This window comes from Ictidomys tridecemlineatus, chromosome 4 (assembly GCF_052094955.1).
Source record: "Ictidomys tridecemlineatus isolate mIctTri1 chromosome 4, mIctTri1.hap1, whole genome shotgun sequence".
In the NCBI taxonomy this organism is placed as follows: domain Eukaryota; kingdom Metazoa; phylum Chordata; class Mammalia; order Rodentia; family Sciuridae; genus Ictidomys; species Ictidomys tridecemlineatus.
The window spans coordinates 112,510,681-112,535,253 of record NC_135480.1 but is presented as its reverse complement, the minus strand read 5'-3'; the positions used below and the strand labels follow the sequence as shown (position 1 = coordinate 112,535,253).

Genomic DNA, 24,573 nt, shown 5'->3' with positions numbered 1-24,573 from the left:
TGCCTAGCATGTGTGAGGCACTGGATTCAAATCTCAGGACCACATACAAATAAATAAAAGGAAACGTCTATTGACACCTTAAAAAACAAATAAATAAATAAGACTGCTGTTTTTCTTAAAAAGGAAATCACATTCTTTATAGTGTTTTCTAATTTTTTTCATTTACTGATACTAAATACACTGTAGAGCAGAGGTTAAAAATTATGTTAAGGCAATCTATTTACACTGTCATAGTATTTTTCTTAAATATTTTATGACATGAATTTTTTTTTTTTTTTTTGCGGTGCTGGGGATTGAACCCAGGACCTTGTGCATGAAAGGCAAGCACTCTACCAACTGAGTTATATTCCCAACCTATGACATAATTTTTGAATGTAATAATTGAGCATAGTTGATCTGTGATCTAATGGAAGAAATACTGAAATTATGTATTTATTGAAAGTAATTTTCTAAATCAATAATAAACATTATATACTTTTCAAACCTGAATACCAGAAGTTCTGCTTTTAATTTTTGCTTATTGAATTGAAAGTTAAAAACAAAAAACAATTTCAGTTGGATATTCAGAGAACTTACTGATACAGTTGTGATGTTTTCAGTTACTTGTGGTCAGCCTGGGTCTGAAATATTACGCGGAAAATTCCAGAAATAATTTGAAAGCTTTAAATTGTGTGTAGTTCTGAGAAGTACAATGAAATCTCTGGCCATCTTGCTCTTAGGGTTATGAAATTGACACTGTGTTATAGGAGTGCGTATGTTCAAGTAGCCCTTATTTTATTTAATAATGGCCTTAGAGCACAAGAGTAATGATGCAGGAAATTTGGATATGCCAGAGAAAAACTGTAATAGACTTCCTTTAAGTGAAAAGGTGTATAGAAACAAATCACACCTTGAAGTTACTAAGATCTATAGTAAGTTGTTGTTAATCTCTCACTATGCCTAATTTATAAATTAAACTTTATCACAGGTATGTATGCATAGAAAAAACATAGTATATGTGGGTTTTGGTACTCTCAGTTTCAGACATCCATCCATTGGGGTCTTGGAACCCATGCAAATAAGGGACACTACTGTACTTTGTAACCTTTGTATTAATGCAGTATGGGTAGAAGATGAGCTTTTTGTTGTAATTGTTTGTCTCCTTCACAATTATTAAAGTATTTAAATAATCAAAACATTTTAACTTAATTGGGATTTGTTTCCTTTTATTTACTAGATTACTATTCTCTTGTAAATTGTAGAAATTAGTATTTTAAAAAGCCAAAGACTTATAGATTAGATATTTCTAAGTTTTTATATAACTACAATATTGAAAAGATTTTATGGTTTTAGTCATGTTGATGATGATCATGACTGTCATTTATTGAGGACCTCTGTTGTGCCATATGACACTTTTATTATATGTGTTGTTTCTTACCCATATCTTAACCTTACTAAGTTGTTATTTTTCCTGTTGGAGATTTTCAAACTAAGACTAAATTTAAGTTACTGAGACTATAGTATTTATAAATGGCATAGTTGAGTTTTGAGCCCAAGTCCATTTGGTTTTAAATTAGGTCCTTGTTATGGAAATTTTTTTATAGATTTATAAATAGCGTTTTGAAATTGAACATATTTTTTAGGTATACCTTCCTGCAGTGGGAATGGTGTGTTGTTAAGGTAGTCATTCAGAAAATTTATTTAGCTTTTTTTTTTTTTTTTTTTTTTTTTTTTTTTTTTTTTTTTTAAAGAGAGAGTGATAGAGGAGAGAGAGAGAGAGAGAGAGAGAGAGAGAATTTTTAACATTTATTTTTTAGTTCTCGGCGGACACAACATCTTTGTTGGCATGTGGTGCTGAGGATCGAACCCGGGCCGCACGCATGCCAGGCGAGCGCGCTACCGCTTGAGCCACATCCTCAGCCCCTTATTTAGCTTTTTGAATACGTCAAAATTAGGTTTGTTGTTCAATATATGTATATAATATAGCAAAATCTTCTCTAGTATAAAATATTCCATTATCTCATCAGGTAGACCTTTTCTCTTATGTTTAAAGTGACTAGTACAGGATTGTGTTAAATCAATTAGATTATTTGATATTTTTTGAAATAAATTTGCCATACTGTACGCAAGAATTGTTTGCCCTTTAGATATAGCTGTGAATTAAAGCAAATCTCAAATCTAGCATACATTATTATTCTATAAAAACAAGGAAATAGATTTAATTATTCCAATGTAGGAAATATCTACAAAGATGATTGTCAGAAAAATAAAGACATAAATAATCTAACATTTACAATGAATATTTAGCTAGTATAAAAATGGTTAATGAAAGATGACATTTGTGCATTATGAATTGTTTTGTATATTTGTAGGAAACTCTTTAACATGACTAAAATTAATTTTAAAATACTTAGAATAGAATAGAAATGTAAATTAGAATAGCAATTATTCTTAAATAATTTCTCTTTCCAGTTCATTTACTTGGTATATATCTATATTATACACAGTGTACATTGTTCATATTTAGAATATAACTTCTGAGGAGTGTATTTGATATATCTCTGTTTAGAGTCATAGTTGTTGAACATTCTGTGGATAAAGTCTGGTGCCATTTAAAGAGACATGGACTGTATTGAATAATTTTGATAAAAACTGTTCCTTATTATGGTGTGAGAAAAGGAACACTGAAATGAGAGTATCAAGGCTGGAGTTCTATTCCTGCTCGGCTGCTGCTTTGCTGTGTGATCTCCTGTGTGTGCTTCTTCCTTGTAGTAAACCTAATACAAACTGTGTTCAGACACATCTAGTACAAATGAGGAATGGGATAAAGAATTGAATGTAAGTCAGCAGCATCACTCCCAAATCCCTAACAGAGTAAAATAACTGAGACCAGGAAGTTCAGGCTAATCAGCTGAATGTGGACCAAAATGGAAACCATGGTCTTTCAACAGAAATAATATTCTATATGGTGGTTTTGGACCAATTTTTGAAAAGTATTTTTGTTTATGTTTTAGGTGCTGGGGATCAAACCCAGCCCTACACATGCCAGGCAAACATTCTGCCATTGAATGAGCCACATCCCCAGCTCTTGAAAAGTATTTTCAATGCAAATTTATGAGCCAAGTAACTCTGAACAGGGTAATTATGCTAAGCCTTGGTTTCTTCACCTGTAATATGAGGAACATGATGGCTCCTACCTCATAAGGTGCATGTGAGAATTAAGAAATCATCATGAAAAGGGCTTGGCATATACAGTAAGTGCTCAGTACTTGCTGTTGTTATTATTGCTTTACTACTGCTACTAGAAAGGTTGAAGCCACTTTCAAGCAAAATTTATTTTGAAAACAATTCATTTTAAGTTGGGGTTCCTCCTTTCCACTACAGGGTTAAGCATTTCTCCTTTCTTTACCTTTTTAAACTCATGGGTGGAGGAGGCAAGAATCAACTGGTTCTAAACTACTGCTGGTGACTTCTTGTAAAATGTTTCACCAAAGCTTATTGGAGAAGTGAAGCTTGCTCAGTGTTTTAAACACATCAGGAATAAAGAGGTTCAGAGCCATCCTGTGGTCTTTAGGAGTATTTGGTCCTGCTGACATTTCGTACCAATTTAGGTTGTTTTTGCTGCTGTTTTGTTATCATCACATGTATTACAATGAATTTTTATCTTACATCTATCTGTGAAAGTAACATAGTTTTCTAGAAGAGAAGCTTGCTGGGCTAAAAAGATGTGCTTTTTATATTTTGTTAGATTTTGTGAAGTTGTCCTAAACAGAGGTTGTACTGGTTTAAACTTAAACCAACATTGCATTTTTATTTTCCCATATTTTCTTCCAGTTTGTTGAAAACTTTTATTTTGTTTATAATAATCTCGGTAGTCTGGTAATCTTATTTTTTTAATAACATGTCTGTCACAGTGAAATATTTTTTAATGTGTTTTAAAATTCTCTCTCTCTCTCTCTCTACACATACACATACACACACATACACATATAAATATATGCTTTGCCTATTTATCTTTTGGCTTATTATATCCTAAGAGATTTGTAGGAATTTTATATATTTTAAACAATTAAACCTTTGTGATATGTTCCAGTTTTTTTCTTAGTGTGTTTGAATTTTGGCTTTTTTCATAATGTTTGTTGTTGTAACAGAAGATTTAAAAGTCTTCATATAGTAAGATGAATTTTATAGTTTAAGGGCTTTATTGAATTATTCTTGGAACTTTAACACTGTGAGATAATAAAAAAGCTTTTCCATGATATTCTTTTAAAAAAATTTTATTAGTTAGTGGATCTTTATTTTATTTGTTTATTTATATGTAGTGCTGATAATTGAACCCAGTGCCTCACACTTGCTAGGCAAGTGCTCTACCACTGAGCCACATATTTTATATTTAAATTTCTGAACTATTGGGCATTTATTTTAATGGACAGAGTAAAGAAGGATTAAATTTAATTCCTCTCCAGAATCTTTGGAAGATGATAAGGGATTTATGAGATAGAACTTAATGGTCCTTTCATTTTGGAAATGATTATTTAGGTCAGAGTTTGCTATGGATTTGTTTGGGGTAGGAATTATCAGACTATTTTACAAGATATTTCCATGTAAAATGTTCAGAAAATTTTTCAAATCACTTGCTATCAAGAACAATTTGTTTTCTAAATCTGTTTCTGGCATTGATAATAAATTTTCCTTTTAACAACAAAACTAAATCTATATAAAATTTCAAAACAGCACAGTATGTATTATGCAAGGTATAGTTTTATGGAAATTTAAGGATGTTGTATAAGCAAAGTTAGCTTGAAGTTCATTTTCTGTATTTTCAAGTGTGAAAATTTGAAGATAGCCAACTAATGTACCTCCCCGACCCCCACCCTTCAGTGGACAGTCAGGACTCAATTGCTGCTCAATTGAAGACAGATAATCTTGACAACTGACATATCAGTGGTTGGCACCAACATGCCAACATTTGTGTTATAGACAGTGTCATAGATGCTGTAATTTTCACTTTGTTTCCCAGTTAGCAATTTTATTGCCACCATTGATGCCTGTAGCTTAGATATGTAGAAATTTTGCTTATTTTTATATTTTATGTAATTGTCAACATATTTCAACTTGTGACATTTATGTTTTTCTTTATTGGACAGTGGACAAGCTGGGCTTTTCTGTCTTCTTCTGGATACCTGAGCAGAGGTGTACATGGCAGTTATTATGAGAGGAAGGAAGGACTGGAGTAACATTTGGAGGCATGAGTAAAGTGGGCAGGTCTCTAGCCAAGGCATATCTCTATTAACTGTGATCCTCCCTGAGATCTGTAACTGTGCCTCTCATTGTGCCTGGCCCAGGAGGCCTTTATGTGAAGTTATTTTTTCTAGTTTTCTATTTAACTTTCTCAATTGTGAGATCACCTAATGATACAAATAAAAGTGTGCTCTCTGAAAACACTTAGTTTCAACTTACCAACTAAAAACTTTGAGAAGAGAAAAATAGTTATTAAAAGTGAATGGAAACCCACCTTCATTTGGACTCTGCTTTTGGGTATCTAGGTCACAGAGCCTTAGGCAGTGGGAGGGTCTGAGGTGTGACAGGTGCGCAGCCAGACGCAGTGAGTGTGCTGCCCAGGATTTCCTGTCTTACCTTGTCTGTAATGAAGCCAGCACCATAACCTACCTCTGGTGTAGCAGCCACATATCTGAGTGTTCATCAGAAGAGCTGAACTACCTGAATATTGATGTTCTTTATCCCATGACCTGAGGATTAAAATTTTAAATACAAGATGGAGATGGAAAGTGAGAGTAGTATCTCAGGAGATGACAGTGTCTTTTGGTTGGATTCTGAAGTTATAACTCAACTGACAGATGGTGAAGAAGGAGAAAGGGAAGAGATTTTCAGGTAATTAGAAATTTGTTTTTCTCACTCTCTTGTTTTCATTGTTTGTCCCTCTGCCTGCCCCCCTCTTATCCATCTTCTGCATTTTAGTCTGTTTTTCAGTAAGACTTTCCTTTCTTTGGGAAAGGTTTGGGGTGAGGGGAATAGGTTTCAAGTTGTATCTAGCATTCCTCATTCCATAACTTGCCCTGAGCTTGTAAAATGCATTTTCAATGACTTGTTAGAACACCAGGAAGAGAAGGTGTTAGACAGGTTTTGTAGTAGCATTTCAGGAATTTCAAGTAGAGACTCAGAATGAACTGCTACCCTTTCCTATGTCTGATTTGTATCTAATACATTTGATCTGAATTTGTATCTAATAGACTTTTCATCATCTTTTTCTTAGAATGTGTTCCTGTGTGTATGTGTGTGTGTCTGCCTGCTGGAGGTTGTTGTCTTTTGTGTATATGTGAAACATTTTGATTAAGTAAAATTTGGTTTTTATGGTTTTGATCCTTACTCCTGTCTCTGATCTGATATCTTACTCCCTTATTACTCTACTCCCAAGTCTTTCTGTATTTTTTAAAAACTCTCTTGTAGTAATTTACAGTTAAAGTTTTCAAGTATACCTCCTGGGTAAGCAGCCCTGAGAGTTAAGTGGCATTGTTTAGCAAAGAGGTCTTACTATCTTATAGAAACAGTGCCAGTTTATTATTTCTGTTGAACTATTACAGTATTTAGGAGGCAATATTCTTGCTCTTCTTTTTCATACTTGATGCTTTCGGAGGCATTAAAAAAATCTCTGGATGAAATTTAAAGTTTATGCTACATATTATCACTGCCACCCAAGTGGGCAATTAAAAATCTTTTACAATTTTATGATGACTGCTTGGGGTATGATTTTCAACACATACTGTCTTTATGTTTATTGTTCAAAAAGAGTCTCAAGTTCAAGGATTACTTAATCCAAAGTTTATCTTTTAAAGTCTGTTTTTAATGATAGGATGAATTAAATATTAGGAACTCTTGGTAACCATATTGAATTTGTTAATTAAGGGTTAAAATAAATGAGAAGTCTATTTAAAAATTTAAAAGAATAAATTGATGTTCAAAGTATGAAAGTGAATTTTTTCATTAGCACATTTTTTGTCTCAGTGTTCTTAATCTCCCATAATTTCATTAAACCTTTCATATTTGATCAAATCTTGAATCTTCCAAGATGTTCTGATGTTACACATGATCCTCATTTTTAATATGGTCTCTCACTAGCAGTATTTGTTTGTTTTATTTGTATTGAAACTGTTTAACCTGATTTGTTTAAGTTATTTTGGGATATTTGTCAAAGGAAAAAACAACTTGGAACTTAATTTTATTGCTGCTTTACAACAGATTTGGTACTGTAATGCTAGATTTATTTGTGAAGCACCTTCAGTCTCTCTGGGATTTTCTTTTGACACTTAAAAGCAAATCTGTGTAAGATTGAGTTTGTCTTTTCCTGGGGAATATATAACAGCATATTTATTCTGAGAAACTGAGCTAGAATTTGCATTGTTTTAGGAAATTATGATACCACAGGAATTTCTTTTCTGTTTACAATTATATTTCCTACCACCATAACTCTCCCGAACCGAATATGTCTTTCAGATTTGATCTTATTTTATATACAAATGCCAGAAAGAGATGTGGGTAAAGCCTGATTTCATGCAGTGTTTCTTACCTGTTCAGCAGTAAGGCACGAGGAAATGTGGCTGCAGAGGGCTTTCACAACATCTACAGTATGTCCTGTAGAAATGCACAACAGAAAAAATGCACGTGGGTGTAGAGAGTGAAGAGTTGGATAGGAGGAGCTGCATTTGTAACTTGGGAAAACTAAATAGTAAACTCGGTGTTGTATGAGAGTTGTTTTATAAAATTATTTTAATTAAAAGATATACAACAGAATTTTAATGTGTGTTTAAAATTTGTGCTAGTTACCTATTAATTCAAACTGTTACGTTGGTTGTGTTTGTACACATGCACAAGTGTGCACTCACACAGTTAATGAGATGAGGGCAAAACATTGTGCACTCTTTCCCCGAATAGCTTCTAAGCTAGGTTTTAAATTTACTCATAGCACCATGTCTCATAGCTAGGAGAGGGAAGTCATCCTGCACATAGAAGGTAGGTTCCTGTAGTGCCAGCCTCCACTGTTTTGGGAGGAAGTATATTGTTCTTTAGTTAATATTTGTTCATTAACTTTTAGAATATCTTTTATGTTTGGACATAATTGAAGGAAAAGATATTCTTATTTCTAGCACTGTAAGACATTGCCTAGTCTCTGTCATGGCAGTCATTCAAAGTTTTACTACTGACTCGCAGATATCTCATTTTCTTTTTTAAAATTGATTTTATTTTTTTGAATGCATGACAGCAGAATTCATTACAATTCTTATTACCCATAATGAGCACAATTTTTCATATCTCTGTTTGTATATAAAGTATGTTTACACCAATTCATATCTTTATACATGTCCTTTGGATAATGATATCCATCACATTCCACCATCATTGCTAACCCCTGCCCCCTCTCATCCGTGTGCCCTATCTAGAGTTCCTCTATTCCTCCCATGCTGTGATTTCTCATGTGCACTATGAAGTTAATAATCTGTTCTTATCACTCTGGTAGAATAGTTCTTAGACTATTTAGACTCCTTAGCATGTAATAAGTAGTCTTTAAGAACATTAGAGGATTCCTGTAAACAGGAAGGAGCAATATAAAGCAGAAAATAAAAAAAGTATTAATTCTTCAAAGGTTGAACAATTTCTCCCCTTCTACCCTCTCCCCACTCCACTACAGAATCTTGCTGAATTGCCCAAACAGGCCTTGAAATTGTGATCACCCACATCAGTCTTCCAAGTAGCTAGGTGGTACAGATGTACATCACCACAACTGGCTTAGAAATAAAACCTTTATTTAGGGGTTATTATATGCAATGTCCTAGGCCAAATATGGTAAATACAGTAATTTATTTGTCAGCTGCTTATCAAGCTTATAAAGTAAATATTTTTTTATTTTCCAGATGAGGAATTTATGGCTCCGTGAGTCACATACTTCACATAGTAGAGTCAAATTTTAGTTAAATTAGATATTTTAGTTTTTTTCTTATTTAGTTTTTTTAATTTGTTCTTTTTAGATATTCATGACAGTAGAGTGTGTTTTGACATATTTTGACATACATAGAGTATAACTTATTCCAGTTAGGATCCCATTCTTGTGGTTGTACACAATGTGGAGTTAAGTTGGTCGTGGATTCTTATGTGAACAAGGAAAGTTATGTCTGATTCATTCTATTGTCTTTTCTTATTCCCATGCCCTCCCTTCCCTTGATTCCTTATTATCTAATCCATTGAGCTTCTATTCTCCCTCTCCCTACACTATCTTATTATGTGTTAGCATCCACAATATCAGAGAGAACATTCACCCTTTGGTTTTTGGGGACTGGCTTATTTCACTTAGCATGATATTCTCTAGTTCTATCCATTTCATGGCAAATGCCATAATCCCATTTTTCTTTATGGCTGAGTAATATTCCATTGTGAATGTCTACCACATTTTCTTTATCCATTCATCTTTTGTAGGGCACCTAGGTTTGTTCCATAGCTTGATATCTTGGTTTTCAAATTCTTTCTTTGAAGCTTTTCTTTGCACAGTGATGTATAGAATCTATATGTTGATAATATAAAAGTCATGAACACAATATTGCCTTAATTTTAAAGATTCAATTTCTAGGCCTGATGCCTAATATCATTAATTTTATAATATCATCTTGTTTAATGTTCTTTAATATCATGATATTGGTTGATGGACAATCTGACATTTGAAACAGGGATAATACAGTGCATAATTGAACTGTGTTTTTACAATTTGTGTACTTTTAATTTATAGAAGCCCAAATCCCTCAGTCATGTTTTCACTTGTATCTGCTTTTAAGAATCAGTTTTAAGTGAGAAGAGAAACTTCTAATCATCCAATTAAGCTGGATGATTTGCTGATGAGCATGCTTTAAATTTTGGGGGAATTCCTTTAATGGTTTGTAGCATTATAGGACTAACATTTGATGCACTTGGTTGACTGAGTTCTTTATTACTTCTCTTCTTACTTGGAATGATGCAACAAGTTAGAAGATACTACTCAATCCAAATAGATAATAAGGGCCTGGAAAATAGTGTTAACATTTCTCGTGGGTTCTTGCTTTCCTCTAGGATGATTACTTTAATGGCTAATTCACCTGGAAACTCTGGAAGCTCTTTCATAGATCCCTGCTTTTATTACTGTGACACTTCTGTCTCCTGCAGAAATTCTTGATTTTGGGATTCCCAACCAGTTTTTATAAGCATCGGAAAATGGAGAGTTGTATTAACACTTAACCATGTTAAAAAATATATATATATATATATATTTATTTAACAATATCACACCCAGGACCATTGTATGTGGATTGTTCTTCATGGGCATTTCACTCTTAATAATTCAGTTATGTACAATATCAAAAATGGTGTGTACTTTGCCAAGGTATTTCTTTGCTTTATAACCTTGAAGATAAGATCTTGGAGTTAGTTTAGTTAAATAGTTTTTAGTTGTGTTAAATATTCTTTTAACACACTCAATATAACTTTATTAGTGTTAGAAAAATAATGATTTTAATTGTAATCAACAGAGTTGGATGGGAACATCCCTTAATCTTTGAAAATTTTATGCAGTACTGGAGTTTAGCCATTGGTCTGTCTTTATAATTTGTGAAATGAATCTGTCTTAACCATGAGGCATGCTTGTACAAGACTTTCCTGGTATTTCAGTAATTAAGCCCTGTGGGATGGAGTCCAATGTGGGCCTTTCTTAACATCTGTCTATTTGAGTGTTTGATGTTCAGGAGGGGTCTCAGAGCAGAGCAACTATATTAAACTATATATGATTTCCTGGTTTATTAAATTGGTTATTTAAATTTAAAACCCTTATAACCTATTTTTCTTTGATCTTTGCATTCAGCTTAAATATTGAAGTTACCCTTAAGTGGTCACTTGTACTTTCAACATTATTAAATTAAAATCTATGACACATATAATTTTTTTAAAGTTATAGTCGGACACAATTTATTTATTTATTTATTTATTTATTTATTTATTTATTTATTTATTTATTTATTTATATGTGGTGCTGAGGATTGAACCCAGTGCCTCATATAAGTGAGGCAAGTGCTCTGCCGCTGAGCCGCGATCCCAGCCCCAAATCTCTGACACATTTGAAGTTCTGTTTATAAATATGATATAGTCTATGTTTTCTTTTTAAAATAAAATTTATCAAGTGACTAACTTAGCAAGGTTATCATCAGAATAAGCAAAACCTTCTTGGAAACTTAATTTTGGAAGTTTTGCTATATGTTTACTTTTCATTGATGATTAATTTTCCCTTCCATATTCATTTGAATTTTCTCTGTTATTATTTGAAATCAACTAATTTTTCTACTCTATTTTTTTCCTGTTTTAACTCCCTTTTTCTCTTCTCTTCCCTTCCCCATCAAATAAGATCTTTAGGATATTTTACTTTCATTAGTTTTCAATTCTGTCCCCCTAAGATGAGACTTTTGAAACTCTTGCTTATCCCCATTCACCTCTACCCGTAGACCTTAGTTTTTTTGTTGAGATACTGTAGTATTTTCTTTTTATCATTCATTTAGATATAATTATGTATATCATCATTCAGCACTTATTATTATTTCTTCTTATCCTCAGTACATCCTATCTTAAGGTGTCTGTACCAGAACATTTGTTACTAGGTTGTTAGTTTGTTGAATATTTTTTGTAGATAAGTTCTGTGGGTGATGTCTTCTGACTTCTTGTATACACTCAAATAGCAATCTATTTCATCTTTTCCTTTGTGTATTAACTTTACAATGCTCTAACATATTTGAATTGAAAATCATTCTAAAAGGAGGAAAGGTTTATTTTGGCTCAAGGTTTCAGTCCATGGTCTGCTTTTATCAGTCCATGGACTGCTTTTTCAGCCCATGACCTGCTGCTTTTGGGCCAGTGATGAGGAACTACATCATGGTGGAGAATAAATAGGTGGTGGAAAAGACTGCTTACTTAATGGCAGCTAGGAAGCAAAGAGGAAGACAGAAAGGGCTAGGGGTCTCAATATCTCTTTCAGGCACACACCCACAGAGACCTAAGTTCCTTCTACTGGGCCCAACCTTCTAAAGGTTCTGCCACCTCCCAATAGTACCACAGGCTGGGAACAAGTCTTCAATCTGTGGGTCTTTGGGGATGTTCAGGATACAAGTTAGCAGTTTGTAGCTTGTTCTTTCTGCCTGAATATGTGTAAGCATCTGTTAAATTTATTACGTATGTTTTGTCATCCATTTTCAACTGTGAGTTCAGTGATTTTTTTGGTCTACAGAGTCAAATTTTTGTGTTAAAGAAGAAATTTTGTTATTTACTATTAGTAATTTAGTTACTGCCTTCTTTCTATAAAAGTTTTCTCTTTGTGGAACCTGTTTTTTTTTTTTTCCTTATTAGGTCTCCATAATCTTTTCTTTCTTGATAAATTTCTCTTTACATTTTTACTTTGTGGTTTGAAGTATTTTTGTGCTTGTTTCCTTCCCTTCTTCCTTCCTTTGTCTACATTGAGGATTGAACCCAAAAGTGCTTAACCACTGAGCCATATCCCCAGCTCTTTTTATTTTTTAAATTTAAAAAAAAAATTTTTTTAAAAATTTGTGGGGTCGGGCTCCAAATTCCTTAATAGGACATCCATAACACAAGAGTTAATAACAAAAATCAACAAATGGGACTTTCTTAAACTGAAAAGTTTTTTCTCAGCAAGAGAAACAATAAGAGAGGTAAATAGGGAGCCTACATCCTGGGAACAAATTTTTACTCCTCACACTTCAGATAGAGCCCTAATATCCAGAGTATACAAAGAACTCAAAAAATTGCCAATCAACAAATGGGCCAAGGACATGAACAAACACTTCCCAGAGGAGGACATACAACCAATCAACAAGTACATGAGAAAATGCTCACCATCTCTAGCAGTCAGAGAAATGCAAATCAAAACCACCCTAAGATACCATCTCACTCCAGTAAGATTGGCAGCCATTATGAAGTCAAACAACAACAAGTGCTGGCGAGGATGTGGGGAAAAGGGTACTCTTGTACATTGCTGGTGGGACTGCAAATTGGTGCAGCCAATTTGGAAGGCAGTATGGAGATTCCTGGGAAAGCTGAAAATGAAACCACCATTTGACCCAGCTATTGCTCTTCTTGGACTAATCCCTGAAGACCTTAAAAGAGCGCACTACAGGGATACTGCCACATCGATGTTCATAGCAGCAAAATTCACAATTGCTAGGCTGTGGAATCAACCCAGATGCCCTTCAATAGATGAATGGATAAAAAAATGTGGCATTTATTCACCATGGAGTATTACGCAACACTAAAAAATGACAAAATCATGGAATTTGCAGGGAAATGGATGGCACTAGAGCAGATTATGCTTAGTGAAGCTAGCCAATCCCTAAAAAACAAATACCAAATGTCTTCTTTGATATAATGAGAGCAACCCAAGAACAGAGCAGGGAGGAAGAGCAGGAAGAAAAGATTAACATTAAACAGAGACATGAGGTGGGAGGGAAAGGGAGAAAAAAGGGAAATTGCATGGAAATGGAGGGAGACCCTCATTGTTATACAAAATTACATATAAGAGGTTGTGAGGGGAATGGGATAACAAACATGGAGGGAAATGAATTACAGTAGATGGGGTAGAGAGAGAAGATGGGAGGGGAGGGGAGGGGGATAGTAGAGGATAGGTAAGGTAGCAGAATACAACAGTCACTAATATGGCAGTATGTAAAAATGTGGATGTATAACCGATGTGATTCTGCAATCTGTATTTGGGGTAAAAATGGGAGTTCATAACCCACTTGATTCTAATGTATGAAATATGATATGTCAAGAGCTTTGTAATGTTGTGAACAACCAATAAAAAAAAAATTTGAGACAGGGTCTTACTGAGTTGCTTAGAGCCTTGCTCCGTCTTCTTTTTGATTCTTCCAAATTCAAATAGAATAATCATTTTTAAGGCTTCTTCATATTTGGATCTATCTATGTATCTATCTATGTATTTATCTATCTAATAAATTTAGGGTTTTTTTTTTTTTTTAGCTTTCAGTGTACTTTATTCATTTAGTGTTCATGTTTTATTTCTTCTGACTGACCAGAGCATGTGCTTTCAACTGCTGAGTAAAACATACTTGCACTCTGTGCCCGCATCCCATGTTTTCTTCATAATCCAATGTTATATAATAGCTTCCGCCTTGCTTCTTTTAGGTACACGCATCTTCCTTGGAACCCTTAGTTGCCAGTCAGATTTCTTTAAAGAGTAATTTCCCAGTTGTTATTAATACCTTGCAAACAAGCTTCTTTTTTATTGTGGGGAGGATTGAGGTGTAGCCTACTTGAACCTCTGTTTTTCTTTATTGGTTTACATGATCCTCACTTGCTTTTAGTCTTCCAGAAGTTTATCAGTCTTTGGTTTCCTGAGGCCAGCCATACCATTCTATTAGGGATTCCTTTTCCCTTTTTTAAACCTTACTAATTTTTCAGAGATGTGGAAGAGAGAGTTGTGTTGGGAGGGAAGTTGCATTGCTGAGTTTTTTCTGGCACTTGAGATGAATATTCTCTGAAGGAAATATTCTGTGAGGCAGAATCTTAGTATAATTCCTGTCTGGTGGGTCTCTAGGGAGGTGAGTGGCTGCTATGTGGTCCTTTTCAGGCTGGAAAGTGGAATCTTCTATGAAAAATGGTCTACTATCTCAGACAGTGACTGAGAAGTGGCAATGCAAAACAGGGCTAATCACAGTGTATTGAGCAATAACCAGTTAGAAGATATACTAGAAAAAAATGTACCAAACCAAAAAGATAAAATGTCAGAAATACAATTAAAAAGGATCTTTAAAATCTATGTAAAAAATAAAGGAAATTCTTACTAAAGAACATACAAGAAGTCAGGAACAAATGAAAAATACCTTTTTCAGAGCTAAAACTATGCAGCATGATAATGGTACTAGTTCAAGCTAATTTGAAATTTTCATGTGATAATAAGAATGATTTTTTAAAAAACTAGATGATTCATCTTGAAATAAATTGATAGAAATAAAGAAAAGAAATTGAGGGTAGGGATAGAGGACTTTGTGGTATAAAGTCACAGTAATTAAAATCTATGGTGCCAGGACATGAGGAGAAATCACTTTGGGTAGGATGGAAAGCACACACATACCCACATTCATAGGAAAATTTAGCTGTGGTACAGTGAGCTTCCCTAAACCAGATGAAACATTAAATACTATTCATTAAATGAAGGCAGGGGGAGATTGGATATACATCTGTGGAAAATAAATAAACCTAGAATTCTACCTCATACCTAAGACAAATGATAAATGATCAGAGATGTAAGTATATTAAATGACACCAAAACATTTTAAATATAAAACTTGGGAAAATGGAGAATTTAAAAAATATATATCATATTACACATACGTGTGTGTGTGTGTGTGTGTGTGTGTGTGTGTGTGTGTATTTTTTCATAGTACTGGGGATTGAAAATAAAAGAGTTGAGGATGTAGCTCAGGGATACAGTACCCCTGGGTTCAATCCCTAATATCACAGAAAACAACAACAACAACAACAACAAAACAACACCCCAAACTAGCAAAAGAGCTCTCCATGTTGATGGAAAATTCTACAGGAAATATTAGAAAGAAGCAAGGCTCACAAGAGTACATAAACACAATAAGGAGTAGCATATTTGCACATTGTTTTTAGACTTTTCTTTGTGTTGATATTTTCTTTTATATATGAGTAATTTAAAATTCTGAAAGAGTATAAGGAACTGATTACTGTGGGAGGAGGTAATTTAATGGGTAGGACAAGGACAGATTGAAGATTATGATGTGATGAAATTTTTTTATACTATATACCTTCTCATGTCTTTTAGATTTTTGTGCTAAAATTGTAATGCCTACTAAGAATTATAGTATATCAGATATTTTCAGTTCAAAATGACCAAAATGCACTTCCAACTGGCTTCAGCAAACTTTTTTGTCTTTTCACCACAAATACAGCTATCCCCAGTGTTATAAGTCTGTTTTTTTATTTTCTAGGAATACTGGAAATATTAGGTTTATGTAAAACCTTATTAACCAGTATTAACTAGCCAGAACAGAGCACCTATATTTTAAAACTCTTAGCAGTCTAATTTACTAACATATTCTGAAGTTAGCATATTAGTGATTATATTCAATGATGCCAGGTAATGGCTTTTATCAGCTACAAATACACTGACACACACAGAAACTTTGCAGCTTGAGTTTTACTACTTCAAGCACAGGCAAAACGAGCAGAGAACACCAAGCTCACCAAGTTGGCCACATTGCAAAGAGCTATTCCTCTCGCTAGGGAATCGGAGACACTCTTTATGAAGTCCAAAAGTGACTAACAAACCGAACTCTCTATTGTCTCTGACAGAACCAATGCCTGTATGTATCTGCCAAGCATTAGACCCTAAACCAGACTTTGACTCATTGTTGCCACCAGTGGGGAATAGCTTATTGCCACAACTGTCACAGTAGCAGAAGCAAACTTGATAAAGAACAAGAAATACACAAAGCACAGAATGGGAGAATAAAAAAGAGGAAGGTACAATTTTATTGCTGCTTGTAATTTGCTCCAAAGATTAAGAAAAGATGTGCCTGGGATGTATAGTCATTGAGATATAATTCTGGGCAATGTGGTGTATTTCTTCAAAAGGGAATTCACTTGGATATCTCTGTGGAATGTCAAAACTATTAAGTATAAGTTTTTAAAAGACACGAACAAGAATCTCATATAAATAAAATGAATGTGTGTCAAAGATTCAATTGTTTAAGTAATTTTTTAACAGGAGAAGCTGCAAAATGGAAAGGACCATGATCTTTGTATTTGAGGGAAGTGTTTTTTTTTTTTTCTTGTTTGATTCAATATATCCACCAGGTTCAATTAGGAAGACGTTTTATAGAAAAGTCTTATAAAAATGTATTTGAAACTACAGGACCAATATTTGTCTTTAATTATAAAAGCATACAACAAAAGAGACAATAAATAGATACTAAGTTTTTATGGAGTTGATTCATTATTTCATGGCACAGTAATATATAAACATAATTTTTGTAACTATTAAACTAATGTGTAGCATTTACCAATAAACTTTTACTTTATACTTATTGAAGTATAACTTGCATATAATAAAGTCTACCAATTATAAATGTACAGCTTGGTAAATTTATACATATGTATGTACCCAAGTATACACCCAAGTAGTAACAACACAACACAATTTATTTATTTATTTATTTTTTATTGTTGGTCGTTCAAAACATTACATAGTTCTTGATATATCATATTTAACAGTTTGATTCAAGTGGGTTATGAACTCCCATTTTTACCCCATATACAGATTGCTTAATCACATCAGTTACACTTCCATTGATTTACACATTGCCATTCTAGTGTCTGTTGTATTCTGCTGCCTTTCCTATCCTCTACTATCCCCCCTCCCCTCCCCTCCCCTCCCCTCCCCTCTTCTCTCTCTACCCCCTCTACTGTAAATCATTTCTTCCACTTGTATTATTCTTCCCTTACCCCTCACTTCCTCTTGTATGTAATTTTGTATAACAATGAGGATCACCTTCCATTTCCATGCAATTTCCCTTCTCTCTCCTTTTCCCTCCCACCTCTCATCCCTGTTTAATGTTAATCTTCTTCTCATGCTCTTCGTCCCTACTCTGTCCTTAGTTACTCCTCTTATATCAAAGAAGACATTTGACATTTGTTTTTTAGGGATTGGCTAGCTTCACTTAGCATAATCTGCTCTAATGCCATCCATTTCCCTCCAAATTCTATGATTTTGTCATTTTTTAATGCAGAGTAATACTCCATTGTGTATAAATGCCACATTTTTTTTATCCATTCATCTATTGAAGGGCATCTAGGTTGGTTCCACAATCTTGCTATCGTGAATTGTGCTGCTATGAACATCAATGTAGCAGTGTCCCTGTAGCATGCTCTTATTAGGTCTTTAGGGAATAGACCGAGAAGGGGAATAGCTGGGTCAAATGGTGGTTCCATTCCCAGCTTTCCAAGAAATCTCCATACTGCTTTCCAAATTGGCTGCACCAATTTGCAGTCCCACCAACAATGAACAAGTGTACCCTTTTCCCCACATCCTCACTAGCACTTATTGTTGTTTGACTTCATAATGGCTGCCAGTCTTACTGGAGTGAGATGGTATCTTAGGGTGGTTTTGATTTGCATTTCTCTGACTGCTAGCGAAGGTGAACATTTTTTCATGTACTTATTGATTGATTGTATGTCCTCCTCTGAGAAGTGTCTGTTCAGGTCCTTGGCCCATTTGTTGATTGGGTTATTTGTTATCTTATTGTCTAATTTTTTGAGTTCTTAACAGACACTTCAGAAATACAGAAGATAATCAGAAATTATTTTGAATCCTTATACTCCAATAAAATAGAAGATAGTGAAGGCATCGATAAATTTCTTAAGTCATATGATCTGCCCAGATTGAGTCAGGAGGATATAGACAACCTAAACAGACCAATAACAGTTGAGGAAATAGAAGAAACCATCAAAAGGCTACCAACTAAGAAAAGCCCAGGACCGGATGGGTATACAGCAGAGTTTTAGAAAACCTTTAAAGAGGAACTAATACCAATACTTTTCAAGCTATTTCAGGAAATAGGAAAAGAGGGAGAACTTCCAAATTCATTCTATGAGGCCAACATCACCCTGATGCCTAAACCAGACAAAGACACTTCAAAGAAAGAAAACTACAGACCAATATCTCTAATGAACCTAGATGCAAAAATCCTCAATAAAATTCTTCGAATCGGATTCAAAAACATATCAAAAAGTTGTACACCATGATCAAGTACGATTCATCCCTGGGATGCAAGGCTGGTTCAATATACGGAAATCAATAAATGTTATTCACCACATCAATAGACTTAAAAATAAGAACCATACGATCATCTTGATAGATGCAGAAAAAGGATTCGACAAAGTACAGCATCCCTTTATGTTCAAAACTCTAGAAAAATTAGGGATAACAGGATCATACCTCAACATTGTAAAAGCAATCTATGCTAAGCCACAGGCTAGCATCATTCTGAATGGAGAAAAATTGAAGACATTCCCTCTAAAATCTGGAACAAGACAGGGATGCCCTCTCTCACCACTTCTGTTCAACATAGTCCTCGAAACACTGGCCAGAGCAATTAGACAGATGAAAGAAATTAAAGGCATAAAAATAGGAAAAGAAGAACTTAAATTATCACTATTTGCAGATGACATGATTCTATACCTAGCAGACCCAAAAGAGTCTACAAAGAAACTATTAGAGCTAATAAATGAATTCAGCAAAGTGGCAGGATATAAAATCAACACGCATAAATCAAAGGCATTCCTGTATATCAGCGACAAATCCTCTGAAATGGAAATGAGGACAACTACTCCATTCACAATATCCTCAAAAAAAATAAAATACTTGGGAATCAACCTAACAAAAGAGGTGAAAGACTTATACAAGGAAAACTACAGAACCCTAAAGAGAGATATAGAAGAAGATCTTAGAAGATGGAAAAATATACCCTGTTCATGGATAGGCAGAACTAACATCATCAAAATGGCAGTATTACCAAAAGTTCTCTATAAGTTCAATGCAATGCCAATCAAAATCCCAATGGCATTTCTTGTAGAAATAGATAAAGCAATCATGAAATTCATATGGAAAAATAAAAGACCCAGAATAGCAAAAACAATGCTAAGCAGGAAGTGCGAATCAGGCGGTATAGCGATACCAGACTTCAAACTATACTACAGAGCAATAGTAACAAAAACAGCATGGTACTGGTACCAAAACAGGTGGGTGGACCAATGGTACAGAATAGAGGACACAGAAACCAATCCACAAAACTACAACTATCTTACATTTGATAAAGGGGCTATAAGCATGCAATGGAGGAAGGATAGCATCTTCAATAAATGGTGCTGGGAAAACTGGAATTCCATTTGCATCAAAATGAAACTGAATCCCTTTCTCTTTCCATGCACAAAAGTTAACTCAAAATGGATCAAGGAGCTTGATATCAAATCAGAGACACGGTGTCTGATAGAAGAAAAAGTTGGCTATGATCTACATACTGTGGGGTCGGGCTCCAAATTCCTCCATAGGACACCCATAGCAAAAGAGTTAATAACTAGAATCAACAAATGGGACTTACTCAAACTAAAAACCACAACACAATTTAGATAATTTTTCTAGCCTGCCACAAAACCTTGTCGCTCCTAGTTAGTACCTCTCTCAAACCATTATTCTGACTTCTGTTATGATCATTAATTTTGCCTATTCTTGAACTTTATGTAAATAAAATTATAGCACATACTTATGTCTGGCTTCTGTTGCTCAATATCTATGAAATTTAGCTACTTATTAAAAGACAGCAATAGTTCTGTGTATTTTGTGAAGAATAGTAAAAGTTAGGTATTGTTGATGGATATATTTGTTACTATAATAAGTAATTGCATGTACTACTAAGAATATGTTTCATTCTTTTTCCGTATTGACTAGATAATCAGTGATCTTGCTAAATTATCTTATCAATTCTGTTGTTTGTAAAGTCTTAGGTTGTCTGTGTACAAATCATGTTATCTTTAAATAATGAGAATTTTTATTTTCTTATTGCATTTTTATGCCCTTTCTTTTTTTTTTTTTTTTTAAACTTAGTAGGACCTTACGTACAATGTTGTGGAAGACATTCTTTTCTTATTCATGATCTCAGTTGTAAAGCATTCAGTATTTCACTTTTAAATATGTTAACTATGTTTTTCAAGTAATGTCCATTAAAATACTTTTAAAATTCATTCACAGTGGGCTGGGGATGTGGCTCAAGTGGTATCTCGCTTGCCTGGCATGTGTTTGGCCCAGGTTTGATCCTCAGCACCATGTACAAACAAAGATGTTGTGTCCGCTAAAAACTAAAAAATAAATATTAAAAAATTCTCTCTCTCTCTCTCTTTAAAAAAAATTCATTCACAAGTATTAAATCTTACCTATTGAAATAATATGTAATTTTTTTCATTTTTTAATAGTGTGGTCAATTACAAGGATTGATTTTAGAAAGTTAAGCCAACTTGCATTTTTGACCAAAACGCACAGGGTCAATATATATCCTTTTTGAATATTACTGAGTTTGATTTGCTAATATTTTGCTTAGGAGTTTTATTTTATTTTATTTTTTTTTAGCTGTGTTCATGATACTAACCTGCAATTTTCTTTCTTAGTAATATCTTTATCAACTTTCATTATAATGATTGGCTTGCTACTTTAGTCAGCCTTTTGATGCTATGACCACAATATCCAATAAGAACAGTTCAGAGAAGGAAAAGTTTATTTTAGTCTCATGGTTTCAGAGGTACCAGGTCCATAGATGCCAACTCTTATGCTCTTGGCTCAAGGTGAGGCAGCACATCATAGGGTTAAGTGCCCAGTGGAGGAAAGCTCCTCAGCTTATAGTGGTATAAGGAAGTGGAGAGGGGCTACAGGGAAGATGTACCCTTCCAGGGCATGTCCCCAGTAACCCAACTCCTCCAGCCACACCCCACCCGCCTATAGTTATCACTCAGTCCATTCAAATAAGGATGATTAGGTCACAACTTGCATAATCCAATCATTTTAGTCTAAATATTGCTGCATTAGCAGGAGCTTTTGAGGGACAGTTCAAATCCAAACCATAACACTTGGCTTTATTGAATGGGTTGATAAGTATTTATTTTTATGTTCCAAAAGAATTTATATAAGAATTTTAATTTTTGTTCCTTGAATATTTTAAACAGTGGATTAGTGAATCCAGTTGGGCTTGGAGTTTTCTTACAGGTTTAATTTTTTTCATAGTTCTGAGAATAAAGGTTTTTTGTTTTGTTTCTTGTTTCAGTTTTAGTGAATTGTGTTCTTCAGGTAATTTTTTAATACTGTACTGCATTGAAATAAAATTGATCATAATAATCCTGAGAATCTTTTTGTCCATAGACTGTGTAATCTTTTTTGTCTGTAGACTTTCTAGTTTTAACTCTTCTGTTTTTTCTTGATCAGTCTTGTTTAAGGATTACTCATTTTACTAGTCTTTCAAAGAATCAACTTTTGTCTTTCTTTGTTTCCTTTATTGTATATCTGCTATTTCATTATTAATTAAAAATTTTCTTTACATTTTCCTTGAGTTAGTTTACTATTTTTTTTAGCTTGTTGTCATGGAAAGTTAGTATATTGATTTTTAAATTTGTGTTATTTCCATTGTTAGGCGTTTATAGCTATGAATTTTGCTCTAAATAGTGGTTTAGGTGTATCCCACACATTTGTATCTGTTCTATTTTCAGTATCATTCAGATAAAAATATTTTCTCATTTCCACTGTGATATCATATATTTGATATGAGTAATTAAGAATTGTGTTTCTTGAGTTCTAGACATTGGGAACATATCTAGTTGTCTTCTAGTACTTGATTTTTTAGTGTGATTCTGTGATTGTTACAAAGTATGTAATTCATAGTTTAAATTCTTTGTATTTGTTGAGAGTTGCATTGTCTAGCATTTAATCTCCTGGTAAATGTCTTATGTGAGCTTGAAAGAATGTGCATTCTCTAATTGTTGGATTTAATGTTCTATTGGAATTTTTGAAATTGGAAAATTGTTTGTATCTGTATATCATGATTGTTTTTGCTTATTCTACCAGTTACTGAGAAGGGTTTGTTAAAATTTTCAGCTGTGAGTATGGATTTATCTACTTTTCTTTTCGTTCTTTCGAATTTTGCTTTATGTATTTTAAAAGCCATTATTTGTTGCAGTACTGGGGATTGAATCCAGGGCCTCACATATTAGATGAGTGAGGGGCTTCCCAGTCCTTTATTTTGAGACAGGGTTCTCACTAAGTTGCCCAAGCTGCCCTCAAACTTGTGATCTTTCTGCCTCAGCCTCCTGAGGGAGTAGCTGGGATTACAGGAATGTACTACCATGCCTGGGTCTTTTCTTTTAAAAATACTTCTTTTGTCTCTGTCTCTATTTCAATATCTCTCATTTATTTCTGAGTCAACAATTTTGACATGTGAGACATTTTATTTAGTTACTTTTATGTTGTCTTGTACAGTTTTCCTCTTTTTTTTCTTTTTATAGTTCAGTATAATTATTTTCTACTCTTTTCTAGTTTACTAACCTCCCTTTAACTACGTCCATTTAACTCCATCTAGTGAGTTAATGTCAGATAATTTTCAGTCTTAGAATGAACATTTGTTTTTAACAGATTCCAATTCTCTTGTTGAAATTCATTTTTTATCTCTTTTTACTGATTTTCATATCTTAAAATCTGTTTTTCTCTTTCATTTTATTGAATGTATAAATCATAAATGTTTTAAATTTAACTGAAATTACCAGTTTGTGTATCTCTCCCCTTGCTTTGCCCTGGCAAGTAATTACTTGTAATCCATCTGATCTTGGAGAGGGCTTTCTTTCTATAGAGCAGAGACTAGTTGGTTGCCTGCCCTGAAACTTCACTTATATGATGTATTCTAGAAAATATGATTTTTGCCTTTTCTTCTTGTTGGACTGGTGTGGTTCTGTTTATAGCTTAGTACATCATAATAGAAGCTGCATTATAAGTAATACAAGTAACAGTAAGTGTTGGTGAGGATGTGGGGAGAAAGGTATTGTCATACATTGTTGGTGGGACTGCAAATTGGTGTAACCACTATGGAAAGCAATATGGAGATTCCTTAGAAAGCTTGGATGCAGTTTTCCCACTCCTCTGTCTACACCAAAGGACCTAAAATGAGCATACTACAGTGACAACAGCCACATCCATGTTTACAGTTAAAACTCACAATAGCCAAGCTATGGAAACAAGCTCAGTGTCCTTCAACAGATGAATGGATAAAGAAAATGTGGTATATAGTAACATGGGATATTACTCAACCATAAAGAAGAATGAAATTATGGCATTTGCCAGGAGATGAATGAAACTAGAAAATATCATGCTAAGTGAAATAAACCGATCCCAGAAACCAAAGGCCAAAAGTTCTCTCTGATTTGTGGATGCTAACCCCAAACAAGGGAGGCTGAGGAGGGGAATAATAGAAATCCTTGGGACTAGACAAAGGGAAATGAAAGAAGGAAGAGTGGAATAGAAAAGGCTGTAGAATGAATTGGATATACCTTTCCTAGTCTTGTATTTGTGTACATGACCAGGGTAACTCCGCATCATGTACCACCACAGAATGGAACCTAAATAGAATAAGTTATACTGTATGTATGAATATTCTGCCAAATATTAAAAAAATAGACCCTGCAAATGCACCATAGCCATTTTAACATCCCTTTCTGGTAAGGCTCAAATCTGAATTAATTGTGTATCTCTCTGTTTTGCTTTTGTTTCCCCAAACCGCCCCCCCCTACCTTTTTTGTTAAAGCATGGCTCATAATGTTTACTTGATATAAGAAGAGTCTGGGGAATGTTTTTTCCTCTAAAGAGAGCTAATTTTTCCTCTAGAACTTCTGATCTTGCAAGGCTTAGTTTTAGACTTATTGGAGTTTTTT

General features: G+C 34.0%; 1 protein-coding gene across 7 annotated transcripts in view; it reads left to right on the top strand.

Annotated features, from left to right (window-relative positions):
• Positions 1-24,573, top strand: part of Arhgap32 (Rho GTPase activating protein 32) — a 297,323-nt gene that overhangs the window by 117,333 nt on the left and 155,417 nt on the right. For 3 of the 7 annotated variants that reach the window (XM_078047321.1, XM_078047320.1, XM_078047319.1), the window contains exon 3: positions 5,127-5,871. The exons of the other annotated variants lie outside the window; for them this stretch is intronic. In XM_078047321.1, the coding sequence (XP_077903447.1) occupies positions 5,756-5,871 (116 nt within the window). In that variant the 5' untranslated portion in view covers positions 5,127-5,755. The remainder of the gene's footprint in view (positions 1-5,126; positions 5,872-24,573) is intronic. 7 annotated transcript variants of the gene reach the window in all.